This window comes from Oxyura jamaicensis, chromosome 4 (assembly GCF_011077185.1).
Source record: "Oxyura jamaicensis isolate SHBP4307 breed ruddy duck chromosome 4, BPBGC_Ojam_1.0, whole genome shotgun sequence".
In the NCBI taxonomy this organism is placed as follows: Eukaryota; Metazoa; Chordata; class Aves; order Anseriformes; family Anatidae; genus Oxyura; species Oxyura jamaicensis.
The window spans coordinates 79,060,460-79,074,333 of record NC_048896.1 but is presented as its reverse complement, the minus strand read 5'-3'; the positions used below and the strand labels follow the sequence as shown (position 1 = coordinate 79,074,333).

The window sequence follows — 13,874 nt, the reverse complement described above, 5'->3', positions numbered from 1 at the left end:
TGAAATTATTAGTCATTTAATAATCCACACCTCAAGCTTGTTAAAAATGACACTTCGGAAAGAAACAATTCATTATCCTGCAATTCATTAAGATGTTATTCTTATTTTTCATTCTCAATTCTGTCAAAAGATTAGTTTTCTATTAAAAATTAAGCATATACATCTCAATATTATGCCTCTAGAATTTAAAGTGACATAATAGCATCTCAGAATTTGACCTTTTTAATTTATTTGTTTAAACACTACATATTTTGAAAATTAAAGCAATCTTACAGTCAAAGTTACAGGAGTTATAGATAGTGCACATTGCATGTAAATGCATTCATGGTCATATGTGAGTGACCTTTTACATTTACTACCTTTTTATATATTTGTTTTGCATAAACATATGTAAAAGCAAAATAAAAATTACAGCTTTGAAGAGCTTAGTCTTTGTTTTTATATCAATGCATGTATTGTACTTAGAACTTTAAACATAGCTTTATGATGGTGCATTTAATTGAATGATAGTAGAATAGTAGTACTACATACTGATCCCTGATTCCACAGTCTTTTCTATGTGTTTAAATTTACAAAAATAAATAAAATATAATCTCATTTTATAATATAACAGGTGTTTCTAAAGGAGTGCCCAGTTATGAAATTTAAGCTCCTTTAACTAAAAATAAAGGCACAAATTGTTATTGTTGCTGTTTTTTTTCTGTAACTTAGAATGTTAAAATGTTTTGGTAATGTTTGTTATATGTTTTCTTTTATATTATATCATCCATTTTCCTTTAGAGGGGATAATGATTATGAATTAATGTACTTATTAATTACAGTATTTCTTGTCTGGTCTCCCCAGCTAAAAAGTTCATGTGGTCGGTTTTATTTTCTGTATTATAGGTGCACTTGTGCAGATGGATTTGAAGGTGAAAACTGTGAAATAAATGTTGATGACTGTGAAGACAATGACTGCGAAAATAATTCTACTTGTGTGGATGGAATTAATAACTATACTTGCCTCTGTCCACCTGAATATACGGGTAAGAGTATAAAGAGCAAGTACAGGTCATTCAAGAATTCCTAATAGAGAAACAGTCATGTTTTTCAGTTTGTAGATGAATTAGTGGTCATTTTACAATTGGTTTAAAGTCAAGTTTCCTTCAATATTTTTCTTCAGTAAGGCTTGTAGTCAAAAGTAGACTTTACACACATTCATTAATTCCTGTTTTGAAATTACAACATTTTGATATTTAAAAGTTCTTGAAAATGTGTCCTTTACATCTGTTTACCCAAACCAACCAGTCCAGTGAAGAATCCCTATAGTTGTTGAAATTTGAAAAATATTCTTCTTTTGTCTTATATTGTCCAAGCTGCTACCAGGGCAAAAAAGAATCCATCTGTGCCAGTAGGGAATTTGGCATCCCTAGATGCTGTCCTGCCCTCCTGTAGAAAGATTAATGCAGATTGTGATGCTTTCTGCTCTAGCACACAAGAAAATAGCATCATTAGAGTGTGTGAAATTGTTCATTTCTATCAGTTGGCAGTCAGGCCAAAGCATTACCCTTTCTTTCTTTGAAACAGAGGTTCTCTTGCTTATTTTCACAATCTCTGTGAGAATTAGGAACAGTTACAACAGGAACACTGGAGAACAAGAATTAGGATCTATTGTTTCTGTTGTTCAGTTTTTCTAGACATCTATTTTCTGTAATCTAGTGGACCACTAGAAGAATGCAGAGCTTAAATTCACAAAACCATTATTTGAAATACATGATAAAGAAATGTAAAATCCTCCATAACCTAGGAATTAGATATACCTAGTTAGCCTATATAGTAACTATAATTAATCCTATTTTGGCTGTCAGATAAGCTGTTTAATACCCTCGGGGAACACTGAATTTGAGCTTTGGATGACTGTGAGGAGAGGTGAACTCATGAAGTAATTGCATTTATTGTAAACAAAGTTAGCACCTTTTTAATCCAAGGTATTTCCATCATTAGTTCTACAACCTACTGGATTGCTCAAATGATTTAGGGCATTCAAATTTAAAGTCAATATTTAAATTTTGGACACCCACAGTGAGTGAAAATGATAGAACACCAGTAAAAAAAAATGCAACTTCATAATCTAATATACGTATTTGTGCAGTACTTATTCTGAGTAAATGTTTGGAAGAAATTTCTTCATGCAGAATGAGCCACAATACCTAAAGCAATACAGGTTAAAAGGTTAAGTCGACAGAATAAGATACATAAGAACAACTTATGTATGGTCCACATCTGGAAAATTAGACACAACCTTCTGCTTAATCATACTCATTTGCCAGGTATTGCTACCTTAATACCTAGAAGCAACTGCCAATTCAAGCCTTAGAAAAAAATAACAGGTAACAGCTTTAATAAGTAATGGTAGATTTTTATTATTTATCAAATAATTAATATTATGTCTGAATCAAGCTTCAGATTCCCGAGATTCAGTTGCCATCTCCTTTAAAAAGGATTGGATACTCTGCTGTGTAGGATGGTAGAGAGCAAGCCAGTCACACCAGCTGAGTTTTCCTGTTTGGTGATTTCATGCTAGGAGATTTCATGTACTTATTAAATAGCAGACAGTTCATTTGCACATCCATTTCTCCTCAGCAGCTTCGCAGTTTTTTTGCTTGTTACCTGTTTCTTCATTTTCAACATCGCTGTAGGTGCATTTGGACTGCTAGAGCCAATAGCTTGTTGTATTCACAATATCCCATGGGAAGGACTGCTTTGGATTAAATATCCATGGAGTGGATACAAAGGCATGTTTATGTGTGCTAGCCTAAAATTTTGATTAAGTACGCCTCTTGTATTTCTGTAGTATTGTAATTGAAATGTATGTTTTACATTTACGATTGAAACTTCAATTGTAGCATTTATACATATATATGCATATGATTAGAGCAAAAAAGGGAAGCGTAAGGATTGGTAAGATATTTAACTTGATGTTTGTATTGCAGTTTTGTTTTTAGTTAAAATACAAGAAAGTGATTTTTTAATTTGACTCATCATTGAGGAAGTGGTGATTACTTTTCTTTGAGGAGCCTGCTGTTGCTATAGAATAGTTTGTGCCTAATTCTAAAGGGAAAATGCTATGAGGTTATATGGCAAGTGTTCTTCTTTCCTAACAGTAGTCATTTTAGAAAAACAGATTTGCTTTTATAGATTTGGTGACTAGTCATAAGTGTTCCTGAAATCAGTAAGTCATGTGAATATGTGGGAATCTTCTCACTGGCTCAAAAATAAATCAAAACAATCTATTGGTAATCAGTAAGTTTAGCTGTTCTGTTCTCAAAAAGTGTTGAGATTTTACACTATCTCATTAGATTATTTCAACACCTTACCAAAAACAGACACACATGCAAGACCAGAGCCTCATTTCATAGATAAATGGACGTAAGTTGTAGCAAAATTTCATTTTTTTCATTCCACAGGATGCAGTGCAGAATTCTACAGTACACTGTCTTACAAAGCATCTGAAGATAGACTCAAGGTGTGAGATCTTAAGTTAGTTTTAATCCAGATGAACTGTAAGGAGAAAATGTAAAACGTCATGCTGGTCTTTACACCCATCATCCCTGATCTTGCATAGTAATTAAATAACTTGGAACGTTAAGAGTTAAACTGCCAGTAGTCTGGACACATTGGGATCTAGAAATGGTAGTGTTCAGAATACAAAGTAATCTTACAGTTGCCTCTGGTGTATATGCGATACCAAATTATTTATGACATATTTTTTTCTCTGGCCAATAGCTTGATTTCAAAGATAAGTAACAGAATCCCTGCCAAGTATAGATACAGTGATTTTTCATGAGGAACTTTATAAGAATTTGGATCTTTGTATCTGTTCTAACAGGTTAAAATCAGATTTGCATATTGCTAATGTGGTGTGTTTTTTTTGTTTTGTTTTGTTTTTATGGAAGGTATTTTTCATTTGATGAATTCCTGTACTAGCTGGGCAAAAATAAATTAACCATCAGGAAAACTGTCTATATATTCAGCAGATTAAAAAATATATGTATTTTTAAATGCAAAGGTACTTATCTCTAGCTCAAGAAGTCCCTGGGCTGTAAGGTGCTGGAGGCTTGGACAGTGTATATAACAGAAAAATACCACCATAGACTTGTCCTGTTCTCTTTTAATTTTATTGGCCATACGTTGAATTGTTTATGTTCAAGATGCCACAGAACATATATACTGGATGTAGAAGTGCACCAGCCCAGAATATTTTTTTTTCGAGTGAATGGTTATCTACAAACATGCTTTATATTTCACACAGCACAATATAAGAAAGAAGTCAGTTGGAACCTGTTGGTATGAATTGTAAATCATTCTTATTTAAAGTTTTAATTTTATGTAGAAGGCTTACTGGAATCTCACTTCTGGAAATACATATAAAAAAATACAAAAAAAAAAAAAATTGTAGGGAATGTTATAATGCAAAACCAAGCAGTCACTTTTTGTCTTTTCTAAAAATCTGATAAAATTGACACTTCTCAATTAAGCATTGTTGATTTCAATATATACATGTATATATATATATATAAGCCTGTTAGCTTATATTATAGCTTAAGAATTGGGAATCCATTTTTTCTCTTCCTCAGTTAAGTTTTACAATTGCCTCCACAATTACAGGTGGAAAGACAAAGAAAGGTATTTGCATGATACTGTGAGCTTTCTTAAGATCACAGACTGTAACTGTGAAGTAACAGGAAGTAAATGCAATCATCAGACATTCAGACTGTCTGATGAAACCTTGAGAAATGAAACATTTAAAATGCATCACTATGTCCTGCACTCTTTAACTCTGCTATTCTCTTAACATTATCATCTCCTTTATTTTAAACTCAGTCTAGTAAACATCAGGTCATTTTATGTACATTCTATAGATTACAGATGATCATTTCTCTTGCTCGTTGCCATCAGTCATTAGATCACAGATCTAACTGATCCACAAGTAAAACCTTTCCTATGCCACCAGTGGCATGTACTTCTTACCTTTTCTATTTGTTTTGCTCTGCTGTAGGTGAGACTCTGAAGCTTGCTTCATTTTGCTATATCAACCTCTCTTGCTGCTATAGTTGTGCATTAGCTTAATGTGCTATGCTGTTGTATTACAATGTAAAAAGTCTCTTGTCTCTTCTGTCTTTGTCACTGCAAGCTGCTAATCTGAATGAAGTGGAAAAAGGTCAGTTGTCTTTTAAGCCTATTTTCACTTACTTTTTTTTTTTTTTCACTTTCCTTTCCTTAAAGGTGCATGGATTTCAGTTCTTAAATAAGATCAAATGAATCTTATATAGGTAACATTTAGAAAGCTCACTGCAAATCCTCAAATCAGGCACCTTGATCTAGTGTGAATACATGTCAAAAGAACCTTGTTTAAGCTACAGATCACTGTGCAGGGGTAATTTAATACTACCTTACTGTCGTCTTTTTTTTTTTTTTTTTTTTTCTGATATATTAGAAATTTGTGCATCCTGATAGGACTAACAAAAAGGTTTACATGGTGATCTTCTGAAATCTTTAGTCTCATTATTTTTAAAACATACCTTGGTTCTGTTCTAATGTATTCTGTATTATATAGCACTGTTTTGCTGTGATTTCTTCATTAGATGATGGTACTAGAAATTTTTCTGGAGTATAAAGTGGCAATCCCCTTGCTTATCATATCTGTGATTTTTTTTTTTTCCATAAATATCTAAAATATTTGAAATGAACACATTAAGCTCAGACTATGGTACAGGAAAGGTAAGGGTGGAAATATTTATGACACTAATTTTGGATGTTCCTGATCTTTTTAGTTTTAGAAGTTTCTGCCTAACACCTATTTCACTAACAGAGATAAACCGTCTTCTGTACATCTGATCTATGCAATCTGAGAACTAATATAATCAGTAACAATATATTTATAAAGTTATATTTATATAATTATAGTTATTTATATTTCTGCAACTAACTTTATAGTTTTGAAAGCAAATTAATCAAGTCATCTTGTAGTGTATTTGCTATCAAGTTAATTTGATAAACCTATTGTGCTGTCTATAAAACAATATAATATTTCACTAGTAATGAAAAATATTTTTCATTAAGCGCTAAACAGCATGTCGAGCAAGTCTGCAATTGTACCATCAATTTTGATTAGTTTAGACATCTGGAGAATTATTCTTACAACTTAAATTCAGAGTCTAAATACCCTCTGCAAATGATGCAGTGAAACAGACATTTCCAGAAAGTAATTCCAACTGTAGGTGTTCCATAGTTAAGATTGTATTCAATTTAGACATGTTCCTCTATTTGCCTTTTACTGTTATTGTTTGGACAGAAAAGATAGCCCCCCATTTTTCTTTCCCCCTTGTCACTTCCTAAGTTTTTATGTCTATAGTGTTCTGTTACTGTCCCAGTATGAAACTGTTTAATTTTATAAAGAGAATATTTGACACTAGAAAAAACAGAAAAAGTGAAAGCTCAGTTTAGAGAAATATAAAAATTGAGTTCTTTTTTATCCTTGCAAATATATTTGTATGCTTAATAGTAAATCAGCAGATTACAATAACTTGTTCAACATCAGTGATTTATGGATAAAATTTGCTTTGTCATTGATTTCCAGCAGTGTAAACTGAAAAATTTTTAGGATTTTGTAAATGAAACAACCCCATCCTTATTTTGTATGTCCATGAAAAAATGGCTTTTTAAATGGAATGTAAACTGAAGATGCTACGGTGGAAAGACTCAAGTCACAATTTCAAGTTGAAACAGATGTTATCTGTGTATAATTAGGCTTGCTAGTATTTTGCATGTCTTTAAAATGTGATAAAAGGTAGAAAGGCAATGAATCCTAAACAGAACTGTAGTCATTGTAAATGTATGACACAAGTGTGAACTATAACATGTTAAAATTACTGATTTTATCAAGAATACATTTCTCACAAACAAATTATCAAAGACCCAGGGATATGAACTAAGTTCAGCATCAAAGTTAAGCAGATGTGTGTGATAAATGCATGTATTTTCTTGCCAGCTGAACATGAAAGTCAATTATCGGTCTATAACTTGCTTGAAGGATCAGTCAGCTTTATCATGGCATACATCTTTTGAATTGTGACAGTTGTAGGAAGAAAGGATAATTTTAAGTAATCATCTCAGTTTAGGCAAGCCCTAGACACTGATATAAATTCTAGTTTGATATCTTTCAAAACTTCATTACGTGGCCTTCTAGCTGCTACAATAAAGGAGTTTTCAATTCAGTTGGTAACCAAATAAGTACCTGCCTAAAGTTTAAGCATGCAAGTAATCAAATGCAAAACGTACCATATAAAACTTGATTAAAATTATAATTATTTTATTAAATCAGGATCATAATCCTGATATATAAATATAAATATAAAACAGACTGCAGAAGTTAACTCACAATTTATGGCAGGCAAGTTCAGAAGCTGGAACAGATATATGTACACATATAAAATCCTGCTGTGCTAGTAATTACCCATAATTCTACAGTATGCATTTGGTATTTTAGTTTTGGAGCAATGAATAAGTATTCTAGCAAAAAACTGATTATGATGATTAAAATTGACCATTCTTTCTTTTGAATAATTTCTCTAATTTATATTCTAATATCATACTCAGTTTTGCTAATACACTGGTGATTTTATGCTTGTTTTTTCAGTAAGCTTGTCTGTAATTTTCAATGTGCTCTAATATTCAGCAGCCCATGTTCATTTGTCTTAGAGCTCTTTTCTTCATTCAGAAATATACTGGGTCACATTCCATTATTTAACTAGATGTTAAATTTATTGCCCAGTTAGCAAAATAGCAATGATGTAAATAATTTTTCATATCATTGCATTGTTTATAATTTGTTGTATTATATGTATTTATATATTGGAAAATCCAAAGTTATTTTTTTTTCTATGATTTATAATCTCATCAAATCGTAACAGTGTATTAACATACACAGAGGAAACAAGAACTGATCTGTGAATCTAGCAACTTACAGCTGTGGTTAGGTAATCAAGGGTCGCACACAATACATTATCAATATTCAATAGTGCTGTCTGACTGTTGAAATCTGAAACATCATCTATATCTAGTGGTAAAATCTTAGCAAATATTCCAGGTTTAATGTTGGAGGGTTGCCTTCATTCAGACTATGTCGATCACACAGAATTCCACTGGTTTTAGTGCTACTACGTACCAGAAACCAGACTCCATAGCTTTTAAGATGTCTAATGAAAACAGTTAGAACTATTTCTAATTAAATTTTGGAACTTTTTCATTGTTTTTTTTTTTTTTTTTGACACTGTATATACTGCTTATTTATAACCAAACTAGTCTGTTGCTTTTTTTTTTGTGTGTGTGTGTGTGTACATTAATGTTCCCATCGTCATCTTCAAAAGCATGGTTACTTAGCCAAGCTCAGTTACAACAGGTTTAGTATTGTTATATGATGAGTAAAAGAAGGTACAGACACATTGGTAGTAAGCTGCCTTGGACTGAGACATTTTTTCTAAATTGTTTTACATTATTTTGTAGAATGGTTTTTAAAACATTCCATGTTTTTTAAAATCAGAGAACTCTTTAACTTTCCTTCCAGTAAAGCCAAGAAGCATAACTAGATAAATCTGATATTTCCTTCAGTGACCTTTTCACTTTCATCACTCTTTACATTTCAACAAAATTTCTCCCCTTCACCATTGTCTCATTTAAATTCTGAATAACACATTGGTTATTCAATATGCTAAAAGAGATGTTACTTTACGAGGAAGCTATTATTCAGTGATTCAGATTCAGTGTCATGTATTTCTACTTACTTTCTCTAATTACTTTTCCTCAAACAGTTATGTTTTCATTATGGAAAAGCTCCACTCAGAAGATAAATCTGTTTACAGTACAAATTAAGAGCTATATTTTTTTTTGGGGGGGGCAGAGGGGAGAGGGTGTTCTTCTCACTTATAGTCTCATTGAGAAGTTCAGTATCTGATGTAAATTCTTTGGATTCCATTTGAGATTTTTTTTTCTTTTTATTGATTCAGTGTGCAAGTCTGTCATGAATTCTACTGTTTCTTTATAATGAAAGAGTTTGTACTTTCTGTAAAATGACATTTTGTTCATAAGGCTTTGAACATTCTCCTTTCACTATATCTTCACTGCATGGAATGCCATGTTTACCATGTCCTTTCATTGATTCCAGTTTCCTTTTCTAGGCTGGTTGCTAACTGTTTAATTGAAAGCTCCCTGGAATTATATGATTTTGATTTATTTCACACTACTTCCAAATGCAGAGATACTTTCCTTCCTTTTACTCTATCAAAGCACATAAAGCCCTGTCTTTTTAAAACAAGTGTTGTTTTTTTAATCTTCCTTTATATTGTGGAAAGTTTCCACAAGAGTACTCAAATCAAAATCTGACTATAATTTTAAAAGCATCTGATGATACTTTCAAACCATTTGGCTACAGTAGGTCTGGTGGTATAACATTGATTTTACAATTTGGATACTTTTCAAAACTGTAAGCATTTTTAAATCCTAAATATCTAGTTTTACTCTCAGCCTATATACAGGATTCCCAGCTATGACTTGGGAATTAAGAATTTTCAAGCGTCCCTGAACTTTTCATGAGGTAATTCAACTTTCAGTGTAGTTCTGAAGACATTAACACCATCAACTCATGACTACTAAAATGCAGTGTACTCTAAGAAATTATGTTATAAATGGATAATAAATTATGTTATAACTGGATAAAAAATAAAAAATTAACATGTTTAGACAGTGCTCACTTATAAGTCTTCAAGAAACTTCAGAAGTCTATAGTAATCTAAGCCATGGCCCAGTTTCTCTTCTGTACCAAAATCAATGCCAATTCGGTGAAGTTGACAGTAGATTGCTTGCTTCTATAACACCAGTTCTAATTTGTCTTCTGAAAAAGTATTATTATTTTTTTTCCACTGACCTCTTATTGTGCCTACAGAGACAGGAAACCTACAGCCCTGCTGGAGAGATAGGCTTACTGTGTCATATTGGAAAGTCTGTGGTATACTGTTAGGATTAATAATCTTGGGAATGTTTAGAAAGGTTTTTGTGCTAGTCTTATAAGTACTGAACAAACATACCTTTTGTAATTTGTAATTGGCTTGTCATATATATGTGTGTGTGTGCGTGCACATATCTTTATGCATACATATACATTTCTAACACATAGGAATGCATATAAACTGTTTTGGTTTTTTGTTTATTTGTTTTTAAAAAGTGCTTTTTGCTTGTTCCACTGCATGTTCTTGAAAATCTGAAGTCTCTATTCAATATTCAATATCTCACTCTGAAATATTGATGGCCTTTTAAATGGCTTTTAGCCATTGCAACAAGTTCTACAAATTGACTAAAGACTATGTGAAGAGTTACTTCAAACAAAACCCTTTGAAAAGAGAAACGGATCTGGTTTTTGTTTGTTATATCATGGGATTCTAAGAACCCCTGGTATTTCAGGATTCTTTGTGCACTGACCTAGCCATAACGGTTTCATGCTTCAAGACTAGTAAGTCCATAGAGAGTTTGAAGAGGCTTTGAGGATAGAATTTAAATCCTGTGTATTAGTCATCTTCAGTGGCCTGTATTTGATATTCATTCAGTTTCCTAAATATATTGACTATCACATTGTTATTGACAGCTTTCCTGAGGTCTATTAAATAGCTTGAACACCATTGTCTTGTATTAATTCAAAGCTGATTCGTTTTTGTATGGAAAATGCTCTACTTGCAAATTAGTAAGGTGCTATCTTTGGTTTGTTTGTTTGTTTTTGTTTGTTTGTTTGTTTGTTCTTTTTTAAATCTTTGTGTCTAACCAGTGGAACCAGTCTGGATTTTTTTATTAGTAATTTTTAATTTTTCCCCTGCTGGATGGCTGTGATGCACTTTTCTAGCTGTTTTTCCTTTTTTATCCATGTTCAAGGATATAGTGAGGTTCCATGCCTTATAAAACTTTAACATATATATTACTGATGTGCTTTTATGCAGCATAACCATCTTGGCTCTTGTTCAGTTTTGCCTTTTTCTCTATCATTGCTGCTAATGGGGACTGTTCTTCAACTCTAAATTTTACTTATTTTTCTACTGCTTGAAATAACTTTTACATATTCTAAGAAATAAGTTCTGGAAATAATATTTGAGGTCATATAATATGTGAGTAGTCATGATGGTATGTAGTCTTAAACAATGGTATGTAAGCAAGCTTGCTGTGGAAATGACAGCTTTCTAGGGAGGATCTGTTGAAGCTTCCCCTCCCCCCCCCCCCACCCCCAAGAAAAAAAAAAAAAAAAAAAAAAAAGACAAGACAAATAGACATTTAACCATCTACTGTTGCTTTCAGTTTATTATTACATGTACTTCTGTAATGCCAGAGAAGCTCATGTAAGACAGAGGGTAGTTTCTGAGTTGTGCTAAGCACTCTGAGAACTTGACAAGGAGTACTTTAAGATGTCAGAAACATTATTGCTTAATGACAGTAGTAGCTGATGAGCTTGTTCATACACATATACATGCATATGTATTTTGGAAAATATCTTAATTCATATTCCTGCTCTAAAACTCCATTTTGATGTTATCCTATACCTTTCTGCCTTCCACCTGTTTGTGATTCTACCCAAGTTGCGTCCCTAAATGGTCTGCCTTTCTTCTTTCCCCCACTGTACTCATGATGATGCTGTCCTCATCCTCAATACTGTGCTGCCTTGCAGCAGATATTGATTGCTCATTCAGGCTCTTTTCATTGGTGGCCAGTGCCCAGACAAGAGGCAATGGGCACAAACTGGAACACAGGAGTTTCTGTCTAAACATCAGGCAGCATTTCTGTGCTGCACAGGTGACAGAGCACTGGCACAGGTTGCCCAGAGGCTGTGGAGTCACCTCCTTGGAGATCTTCAGAAGCTGCCTGGGTAGCCTGCTTTGGATGGCTGTGCTTGAGCAGAGGGTTGGGGCAGGTGGCCTTAAACATGCGGTGATCTAGCTAAACTGCTGGCCAACACCACACTGAGTAAAACTGAGGGATACTAAGTATTGAGCTTCCTGAAATAAAGTTTGACTTGAGCATTGAAGACATCTGCTATCTTCTGCTCTTTTCTTCATTTTGGTGCATAGTTCAATTTCTCAACTCACTTGACAAATAACAAGGAGCAACCCTACTCTTTCCATAGTTTCAGGTCACAATAGACTTAAAAGTCTCTGAATTCATCAGGTATAGGGTTTAAAATATGTATATTCTTCTTATGGATGCTAAAATAATACTACTACTTTTACAAACCAGTGATAAAATTTGTGTGGACACTTTTCATGGTATCTTCTGATTAGTTAGGGAACAAGACATTAGTTGATCTGTTTACACAACTCTAAGTGTTTACTTTTCAAAAAGTTGCAATGAGATCATATTTTAACCATATTAAAATATTTTATAGATTATCCAGCCCATGTTAAGCTTCTAACAACAGGGAAATATTTTTCTTTTCTTTACACAGAACAGGTATATTATGACATATTATGACAACAGATAATTGTGGTATATTGGAGTGTCAATTAGGGAAAAACAGAAAGCAAGTTTTCATTGTTGGGTAATTGTAATTATATTGTCAGACAGTAATATTAACAGGTGTTTTTTCAGGGAATACATTACTTATAATACAAATCTGAGTATTTCTGTGTGAAATGTATTCATTATATCATGAGGTATGTATTTTTTTAGTGTTAACAAAAAAAATCATAGCAGTTACTTTTAAAATACAGTTATTTTCAGGTCACTGTGGTGTTTTCTCTGAGTTGACAACATACATTACATTTCAGGTGAGCTCTGTGAGGAGAAACTAGATTTCTGTGCTCAAAGCCTGAATCCTTGCCAACATGACTCAAAGTGTATATTGACACCCAAAGGTTACAAGTAAGTTTAAAATATTGTCACGGTTAGCTGAGTCTAAATTTCTATTTATTTATCCTGTTCAACTTTTATTTTAGTGGAAGTAAGTTCTATTCTCAAAATGCTGATTTCAACTATCATCAGATATTGTGGTAGTATAGACCCATTTATTTTCAGGTAGATCTAGATTATTATCTTAAATATGTCTTCTGAATTAAAAGATCTTTAACAGTTCTAATTTCAGTCAGAATTTATAAGAGGAACAACATATAGAGCAGTTAGTCTATGTAACTGTCTATACAAAACCTTTGTAGTAGCTTAGCAAGTAGGAAAATAATTCCATTTAACTGAAGTGGAATTATTATACTGCTTTCTGAGAATTAATTTTGAAAGAGTTTATTAGGAAGGCACACCGAAAGGTATAAAATAAAGTTAATTCCCAAGAAAACTAATCCTTAATTATACCATATCCTTAAAATTAATTAGTACACACACTTTAAAGTGTTTTTAATAGGCTTTAGATTAATAAATTTAGGAAACCTGCAGCTTTCGCACATGTCCTATGCACAGTATGTTCTTCTCCCAGAATCAGCTTATCTAGGAATGATCATCATTCCTACTACTTATGAAAAAATGTGTTATTAAAATGTGGAAAAAATATTCAAATATATCAAATATTCATATGAAAATGAAATGAAGTTGATAGTTTTAAACTGGAAAATAGAAAACTTGTTGGATTAAAATTTATCTGTGTTATGTTTATTATCTTCATGTCATTTCAGTAAACCTAGTTTAGTATGTTATACTTGACTGTCCAATTCATTAATCTTCCATCTTTAAAATCTCACTTTCTGAGATTTTAAATCAGAAACTAACACATGCATTAACTTCAAGCATGTATCTCACTTAGCTTTTTAATAGCGTGCCTTTTATTCTTCATTCCATTTTCTTATTCATATTTGTTGAAC

The 13,874-nt window shown here is 32.5% G+C and overlaps 1 protein-coding gene across 16 annotated transcripts in view; it reads left to right on the top strand.

The window, feature by feature from the left end:
* Positions 1-13,874, top strand: part of SLIT2 (slit guidance ligand 2) — a 256,661-nt gene that overhangs the window by 222,269 nt on the left and 20,518 nt on the right. For 11 of the 16 annotated variants that reach the window (XM_035323806.1, XM_035323802.1, XM_035323799.1 and 8 more), the window contains 3 exons: positions 886-1,025; positions 5,174-5,200; positions 12,837-12,930. In XM_035323806.1, the coding sequence (XP_035179697.1) occupies positions 886-1,025; positions 5,174-5,200; positions 12,837-12,930 (261 nt within the window). The remainder of the gene's footprint in view (positions 1-885; positions 1,026-5,173; positions 5,201-12,836; positions 12,931-13,874) is intronic. The other 5 variants (XM_035323812.1, XM_035323807.1, XM_035323809.1 and 2 more) reach the window with 1 other exon arrangement.